General features: G+C 41.3%; 1 protein-coding gene across 1 annotated transcript; it reads left to right on the top strand.

Moving 5' to 3' along the window:
- Positions 1-5244: 5244 nt before the first annotated feature.
- Positions 5245-7565, top strand: LOC121301031 (growth arrest and DNA damage-inducible protein GADD45 beta-like). The gene is made up of 4 exons (XM_041230116.1): positions 5245-5475; positions 5753-5854; positions 5986-6208; positions 6701-7565. Exons 1-4 carry the CDS (start codon positions 5432-5434, stop codon positions 6812-6814), a joined length of 483 nt encoding a protein of 160 aa, XP_041086050.1. The 5' UTR covers positions 5245-5431; the 3' UTR covers positions 6815-7565.
- Positions 7566-9103: the final 1538 nt, after the last annotated feature.

The following is a 9103-nucleotide window of genomic DNA, read 5'->3' as shown; positions in this document are numbered from 1 at the left end:
AGCAGATCTAGGGTACTCTGTCAGTCCGAGTTAGGGTTGCGAGCTGACAGAACTCTATCTGCACACGCTGATGGGGGAAGAACCTAACGAGGGTCCAATGCAAAGGACGCGAGAGTCACCTTTTAAATCTCTGACTGCAGAAGGAAACGTCTGCTAAACATGAAGGCTGTGGATCTATTGTACTGTCAGGGAAAAACAGGAGGCTGGTGAATGCATTTGTAACTAGCAATAATAATAATAGCAATTATGTAATTGCTTGAATTCCTTTTAAGTAAAAGCGTGCGTACAACAATCGCACATTCTTGGAATGCGAGGGGTAATTCTTAGATTGCGTTTGACAGACTGGTTTCCTGGTGCTGATGGAAAGGTTGCATTTGACTGGCTAGTTTGTCGGGAGAGCAGGACGTCCCAGACCCAGGCAGAAGACCTCGCCCATGACCCCCCATGTATGTGATGAGAAGCACACAGCCTTGTTTCTCTACACATTTCAAAGTGTGCAAAATGTACTTTTAAAAAGCAGCTGTGAATCCTATTGACTGCTTTCACTATGCTTTACAACACTTTGTTTTTCTTTCTACAGTTGAGGGAAGTGGGTTTATTGAGCTTCAAACAAATACAACTTAGGGGTGATGTCTCTGTATTAAAAACAGTTGACAAAGTTAATGCCAGCCCATACGTTATCACATAAACCAAGACCAGAAGACACAGTTAGAAATTAAGTGGAGACTGAGTGTGGAGTCTATGAGAAAGAAAGAAAGAAAGAAAGAAAAAGAATAATCACTTTTGGAAAAAAAACGCTCATTATATTGTACTAAAAATAGACTCTTGGCTCACCTGAGCGCTTTAACCGTGGGAGTCTCGCATGCTCTCGCAGGGGTAATAACCTGTGCGCTCCCCTGGTCACCGTGCCCCGTTTCCACAGAGCCTCCCGACTTGAGTCGAGACGGTGTTTATAACAAGTTAAAAATAACACGTCTGAACCCAAGACAGCCAGTGGGTGCATATATGTGTGGAATGAAATCTCAAAAGGGAAAACTCATTTTCAACATGGAGCAATTTATATCTACTAACGAGACACCGAGGTATTAAAAACAGTCCAGCTAACAAACAAAACGAACGACGGCCGCTGCGGCGCTTTTTCGTGCAGTATTCACGATTTACTTTCCAGAGAATGCAGCGTTCCCTTGTCAGTTGTTGGCTTGTTGAATCACAGAAACCGTGTTTTGTTTTAGTGTTGAGTGAAAAATGATAGTGTTGATATGTGTGTGCCTTACTCTAGTTTTGACTTTTAACTTTTAACTCTCGGCTGGTACAATCACAGTGACCAAACCCCAGCCTGGCCCGTCGCATTGTTGTCTACTGTAGTAGCTGACCCAACTCAAAGGAAAAAAATAAGAGAAATCAAAAGATCTTGGGTTTGAATGGCAGTTTAGTTGCAACAGTTTTTATGGCGCCCCATTCATGGCGGGGTCATTGTTTGACACAACTATACAATAAAATGCAGGCAGCTTAAAAAGTGAGGTGCACAGATCAGTTGTGGAGGAGACAAGAGTCAGAAGGAGGGTCTGTGTGAGACGGGCTGAAAGGGTGTACGATAGGGGTGCATGGAGGAGGTATGGCATTCCTGGGAAGCTAGCTCGAGGTTCTGTGGTCATGTCACATCAGGGAGGGTGCGTGCCCGTCTGAGGACCCGGTGACGTCACGCTGTACCCTAATCGAGGAAGGTAAGGTGGTCGAAGGAAGTTCACAGCAAAACATGACCCAGGAAGATTTCAACAGCGCTAGCAAAACTAGACAAAACGCTAAATTCAATACCAAAGTATTGCAATGTAAATTAGAGGAATATACCACAGTAGATGTGCATGACAATATTGCACATTGCTTTCCATATAGCCTTCCTTTATTGTGCTTATCATCTCTGTGGTTACCTATGCAACAAAATGCATTGATTTCCCGATTTAAATAAATGTTATTTTTAAATTAAAATACATGTTCATGAAAATGCACCTAACAATACAAAGCCCACGCACACATTTAAACCATCAACCCTCAAACTGATTATAAAACAAGGCAACGCACTGTGCGTCATTTAGAATAGACGGGTGTCGATCGGGACAGTTAGAGAGCTGTCAGAGTCATCATGGGGTATTTTTATGTGTCAATTTTCATCAGAAGGACGTAAAGGATCGCCTTGTGTATTCAGTGCGAGTCCGGTAAAGACCAGCCAGCGTGAGCAATTAACGGGAAACCAGGCGACTACATAACTTGAAGAACCATTTATGTTATGAGATCAATTGATAGAATACGGAGGTGTTTTTAAAAAAAATAAAAAAATAAAGTGCTAATAGCTCTTACACGTGATCGCTGAACACAATACCTCATCTAGGGTATTCATTGATGGTCTCACAAGCATTATGCAAACTGTCCATTGAGAAGGGGGGCGGAGATGGCGAAAGAGTCGCCGTTATACCATTAATTAACCTCGTTATACCATTAATTAACCTCGTTATGTAATATACAAGTGGGACAGTCGAGTACTCAATCCATCGGATTTGAATACAGTACTACCGTACTGGCTTCCTTTTAACTATGAAGGGAATCTGTAACAATGGTCTGAAATCCCATTTGGCTAATTAGCAAAACGATACTGTAATTTAACTCTGATTCACACAGAAAGATTTTACAGGAAACGCTCCCGAGTGTCAGTGACCCTGATATGCCGTACAACATATTGGGCACTGAAGACACAGAACGACTCGTTTGTCTGCTTGACCCAACTTACTAAGAAATAGCTGTCTTTCTTGTATTGATCATGACCAGGTTTGGTATTCAAAGTGGTGTGGTGTATAAATAAACAAACAGAAGCAGTATAATCTTATCATATAATCATATATATATATATATGCATGCATGCACAGGGCTACTTTTTAAATAGAAGATTCCAGATATTTTTTCTGCACTAGTGGACTGCTCTCTTTCGAGGCATCATCTCGTTGTGGGAGGATGCGCAGCGGAGTGCACACCGCGTGGCTGTGGGGTGTGTAGGTACAGAAACTGACAGCACCGCTGATAAACACTGTAGGATGATGCCGTGACTCACGACTACAGCACGTTACTACCTCTTTACTTCTTCGCTTTTAGCGATGGTGACTAACTGATTTCACTGAGTCAGCTCACAGTGTGAGATGTACAAGCACACTTACAGGAACGATGGCGTGTCTGTGTCGCATGTGCACCAGAAACGAGCACACCGGTCAAATTAAGAAATTATGGTTTAACAATGACAAATAATTAAAAAAAAAAAAAAAAAAAAAAGTCATTTGTCTGTTTTTTTTTTAAAAATATATATTTTTTAAAATCTATATCCAGCCACATGGCACTGAAAACAAGCTTAGTTTACCTGAAATTAAAAAGATTACAGTACCCTTTTCCTTCTTGTAATCAAACACGAAACGCGGCTGAGAGCCATCAATCACACAGGAGACTAATCACAGTGCCAGACCTCTTGATCTGCTTTGATGGGGTAATGTTCCTTGGGCTAAATTGAAACTCATTTGCAGTATGATACAATTAGTTTGTAGAATGAACTCTTAACAGACTAGACTGAGATTCCCTGTACATCGATTTAAAAACACGGTCATTTCCATCTTTACTATTGTATTTTACTGTATAAATGTAGCTACCGCCATTTATTATACTGCTTTCCTGTACACCCAAACAGTGTGTTACTGCTTGCTTAAATGTTAAAACATAATAAGCTACCGCAGTATAAATTAGAATTAAATTGTGCCAGCAGGTGGCAGCATTGGTTTAAAATGTATTTAATGTACCGATACTAAAGTCCACCAGAGGGCACACGCAGACAATACCTTGAATCATCGCACTGAATTCTTGTTTTTGCGATTTTGCAATGACTACTGTATGAATATTGATTATATAGATTTAAATTAATAAAAACCCTTGATCAGTTTTCTACACGCATGTTGCACCCATTCCAGGTTTTATTACGAGTTTGATTAGCCGCAGCGTATAGGTAACAAGCTCAGGTGTGTCTTATTAAACTCATACAGTAAAACTAGTATTAAATCTAACTGCTATAATAATAATAATAATAATAATAATAATAATAATAATAATAATAATAATAATAATAATACGTTTATTATGTTTGGTAATGGAAACAAAACACCACTTTGCATTTTGCAAGTTTAGAATGTGACATTAATACCTAATAATATGACGGGAACTGGAAAGCGAGATGATTGTAAAATTACAACGTGTTGCAACATGTTTTTCCTCTACGGCTGCACGGACAGCGCCTGGCCGCCAGAGTGCGCCAGAGAACGCTAATTGGTTACAGTACAGTACTTAAAAGCTGCTGGGAAGGTTTCGTTTATTATGAAATACAACATGTGCAAAAGCGTGCTTAGATTGGAAATCCGTAAGAAAATACAAAGGTTGATGGCCGTAATTTCAGCTACTTTGCAAAAAAAGTCAGTGCTACAATAATGTAGAAAGTTTGCAGGAATAAACACGCAGGTGACAGTTCCACATCAATATACAAATAAGAATTGCGTGTATTGTACATCTGTCTTTCTGAAAGTGTCACGTGAACTTATTGTACAATTGTATTAGGGAGCCGTGAAACGATAAACATGCATAATAATAAACACGACTCCCAAGGGGTGTTGTTCGTGTTGTGAACCTATTATCCTTCAGAGGTTGCAAAACCCGTGGAGTTGAATTAGCTTGTCCGGTGTTCCAGTGGTCCTCTGTGCACGAGTTATGTCAGGCGCTAATGAACCTGGGTTGCAGATCACGAGAGTTGAAATCACCTTCTGCAAAAAAGAATGAATTTGTTTTTTGTAATTCAAATACACATCTTTTGCACCATACAAACACAAATACTGGCACATATTTCAGCTGCATAGCAATTTAGTTTCAATTGTTTCTACTGCATTTCCTAAAAAAAAGGCGGACTGTGCAATAGTTTCGAGTATTAATATCATTCTATTGTAGTTTTCCAGAAGAAACCCCACTATACAAGCAGCTTCGGGCATTCCAGAGGATTAAAAAAAAAAACCCAAAAAACACATCTAGCAACCCCACGTGGGGCTCATTTGCATATCCACCCAATTGATTGAAAGGCTAAAGATTCCTTTGAAAGCTATTGGCTGAAGCTGCGGGTTTCGGTTTGTTGAAGCCACGCCTCTAGCGAGAGTATATAAAAACTCTGCTCTTGCAAGTAAACGCAGCACAAGCTGATATATCATTCACAGGACACAGCAGAGTTTGGGATCTATCACTTAGACACTGACTGTCTGAAACGAATCCTGGGACTCAACAAGCAGCTGGATTATACTGATTGTAAAACTGACGCCGCATTTTCTACAGATATTATTCAAACCTTGTGGATTATTTTACTTGCAACATGACTCTGGAAGAAGTCGTTGGCTGCAACACCACTGAAAAAAAGTAAGTATAATTTGTGAAACGATTATATTGCTGATGCAGCTGCACTAACTGTGTATCCTGCACTGTAGTTTGAATAGCAATGCTGTATTATCAGCAGGTTATGTGCGGCATAGCCAACAGTAAAACCGGTTTATCGGGAAAGTACCAATACCTGTAAATGAGGCTGTGCTGTAGCATGTAGTCCGCACTGAATTGGCTGCCTGTCGCTTTACTCAGAAGTCTTGCAGTGCAACCAAAACCACATGTCTAATGTAGTATTCTTGTTTTCTGTTTGAAGGATGGAAACTGTAAACCAAGCTTTAGAAGAATTGCTGGCCGCGGCACAGAGGCGACACTGCTTAACTGTGGGAGTCTACGAGTCTGCAAAACTGATGAATGTGTAAGTACACTGCCCCCGAGCAGCATTCTTGCAATGCAATTGCAATATTTGAAATACAGATGTACAATAATAATAAAAAAAAACTCAGCAGTAAATTAACCTTTAGATTTTTTTTTTTTCTCTTTTCGCAGTGATCCCGATAGCGTTATTCTTTGCATTCTAGCGACCGACGAGGAAGACGAGGGGGACATTGCCTTGCAAATCCACTTCACCCTCATTCAAGCATTCTGCTGTGACAACGATATCAACATCCTGCGAGTGTCCGGCATGCAGAGACTAGCCGAGGTTCTGGGCGAAACCAATGCGGAGAGCAACGGCAACGAACCGAAAGACCTGCACTGCATCCTTGTCACTGTAAGTACCTGGACTGCGACGAGAAAGCCAGCGCTGCAGTGTAACCGTGGTAAACACGTTCAGAATGGACATATCATCCTGTGCGTTTAGCGCGAGCATCAGCGGACCTCTAATCCCGAAGTTTTATTTTTGCATGCGCAGAGCAAACCTATTAGCACATTCCCAACGCGCTCTGGCAGCAGCTTAATTTAACAATATGACTCTTGCTGGAATTATGCTTCAGAATAGATACACAGGGTACAGCTTGTGTGCCTTTTCTAATTGAAGGTGCAGCAGTGCAAGGTAGAAGCGAAACAATTTACAATGCATGCATTTAAATGTGATGCAAGCGGAAATGGTAGCTGTGGAAGCATCCTCACTGTATTAAGTTTGTAGAAAAACATTGTTAATGCGTATTTACCGATCGTTGCTTACTAACCACAAGCGCAACATACCACAGATAGCGTTCAGAAAACTAGTAATAACATTGCTTTTTGTTTTTTGTCTCATCAGAATTCCCACACGGATACTTGGAAAAACCAAGCTCTCGAGGAAGTGGGCAGCTACTGCGCCGCAAGCCGCTGCAAGAACCAGTGGATCCCCTACATCTCAATGCAACAGCGCTGAATACAAACAACGGCGTGAGAAGGAGCGCACAGGGAAGAAATTTTAAACAACAAAGAATAATACAATTACACGTCACATTCTTGGGTGAAAACCAAAGTGAACACAAGACAAACTAACCGTTAGCCCTGGCTGAGCTGAGAGGGTGAAGAAGCCGGGCAGAGGTTAAAGGATAATGGGGGTGGTGCAACCGACTCAGCCGTGGCGTTGCAACTCGGAATGGGTTGAACAGGAGGACACGGCTGGAGGGCGGAGAAGCCGGATTTGCTCCAGGTCAGCTGTTCTGCCTGTGACGGAGATCGTTCCGCCCCGATTCAGTGTCAGGAGGTGTGCCGAGTAGACTCTTCCAGGACAATTTTAAGGAACGTCGTGGGGCTGTGTGCCAATGAGTTTGGCTCAGAAAACTGCTGAAACACGTCTGCACTGACTATCCATTTCAGTTGTATTTGTCGCAGGAGAAAGTCTGACGAGCTGTTTTAAAATGAACACAAAGCTTAAATGCCGACTGAAAAGTTGACTGGCGTTCGAGCTGCGCCACATGTAACTGTAAACTACAGTTCTTTGACAAAGAAATCCGATTATTAACTTATTCTTTTTGAAGTCAAACCGAACTGCTGTAACTAATGGTGCACATAACTTTGGGACGCTGTGCAAAAAAAGTCAACTTGTGAAGTGTTATAAAAAATATGCCAGTATGTATCTGTCTGCGAATTTGGCATTTATTGCTATTTTTCAATAAATTATTTAACTGAAATCAAATCTGTCTGTTCATTAAATGTGTGGGTTACTGTGATGTTCCATGGCAAGAAACACTAATTTAAGAGAACAGTACTATGATTTTTCATATGGGTGGGGGTAGGGATACTGGTCAAAGATGGATGCCTTGCAACATGTGACAATTTCATACAAAAAGACTCTTTACTGTAAGCCATAAAGCTGCACAGTGGAACTGTGACCCCAAGTGCATGTTGCACTGCTTGCTAGAAGGATGTGGCTCTGCCAGCTGAGTTGATGCAAGCCTGCAGTTGTTACTGGCTCTGCTCCAGATACTAGAAGCCTGTCGATTAATCAGAGGCATAGTGCCCCATGTTGTTTCAATCAGACTCCTTTAACAAGGTCACTACTATGTTATACCTGTTCACTAGTATAAAACACTCACGTGGGGATATTCAATAAAACTGAATTAACTCTTAAACATTTCAGCTAGAGGTCTTTCTCAATGCCTTTGTGTTGAACCTCGGCACTATAGATGCACTATATTAATGGTTTTGTTACCGGAGGTTTAGTGTGATTGTATTGTAAACCAAGGCATTAGATTTCAGTGTGCAATACAGTATGAATGGGGGACCATGGCAGCTTTCAGTTACTGCTTTGCCAGTTGCAAGCCAGGGGCTGATCAAAAAATTGGAAATATGTGCACCACGTGGCTCATACTTTTGTTTCATACGTCTGATTGCTTTTGTAATGCAAAAGGGATCTATGACCTATACAATGCGATATATAAGAGCTGCAGCTCCCCGTTTCAAGTCAGCATAAATCAGGGATAAGGATGGAGGGCCAATAGTAGGCATTCTCTAGGCAGCTTTTTGGCAGTTGCTTTTTGTGCAGTATATGTCATGAACACATAATGAAAATAACACAATGAGAGTAGTGACAGCAACAGTGCTCAATGCAGCACTATCAAGCAATCTATTTTATATAGCGCCTTTCACAGTGGACCACCATCACAAAGCGCTTTACAAGATGCAGGGATAATACAGGATAGTAGCACTAGTCTACACACATGCAGAGTAATAGCTGAGCGCATTGCTCAGTGTTAAAGTGACGAATGTGCTGGATAAGACTTTTTTGTGAAGAAAGCAATGTGACAGACGGGGTGGCTATTCTTGGAAACAGAAGACTACAGCTTCTCTTGCACTCTCCTCTCAAGGGAGCGTGTAAAACGGCAGACCAGCTGTCCAGATGCTGTAATGAGTTTGCCCACATGCTCCAGACCCCTGTGTAAGACAACATTCAGATTCATGAGGAACGTTTGAAGACACTCCCCAATGAACCACACACACACACACACGTGCCTTACCGACGACAAATCTTCATCGTGCACGTGCATTATACATATTATGGAAAAGGCATGTTAGGCCTAATATGAACACATATATAAAAGGGTTCCCTTTCATAACTCTATAAAGGTCATTATATACCATGTTCTTTACCAAGCTTTCAATATGACTTCACTGGGCTTTCTTGTATTTGTGTTTTCTGCTTTTGCTTTGCGTCCTCTGATTTTTTGTT

Source organism: Polyodon spathula, chromosome 26 (assembly GCF_017654505.1).
Source record: "Polyodon spathula isolate WHYD16114869_AA chromosome 26, ASM1765450v1, whole genome shotgun sequence".
Classification (NCBI taxonomy): Eukaryota; Metazoa; Chordata; class Actinopteri; order Acipenseriformes; family Polyodontidae; genus Polyodon; species Polyodon spathula.
Note: the sequence above shows the minus strand (reverse complement) of the source record. Positions and strands in the feature narration are given on the sequence as shown.

Coding starts and splice junctions, on each gene's coding strand:
- LOC121301031 (XM_041230116.1), top strand. CDS start 5,432: ATGACTCTGGAAGAAGTCGTTGGCTGCAACACCACTGAAAAAAA. Junction 5,476..5,752: donor TGCAACACCACTGAAAAAAA/GTAAGTATAATT, acceptor TTCTGTTTGAAG/GATGGAAACTGTAAACCAAG. Junction 6,209..6,700: donor TGCACTGCATCCTTGTCACT/GTAAGTACCTGG, acceptor TTGTCTCATCAG/AATTCCCACACGGATACTTG.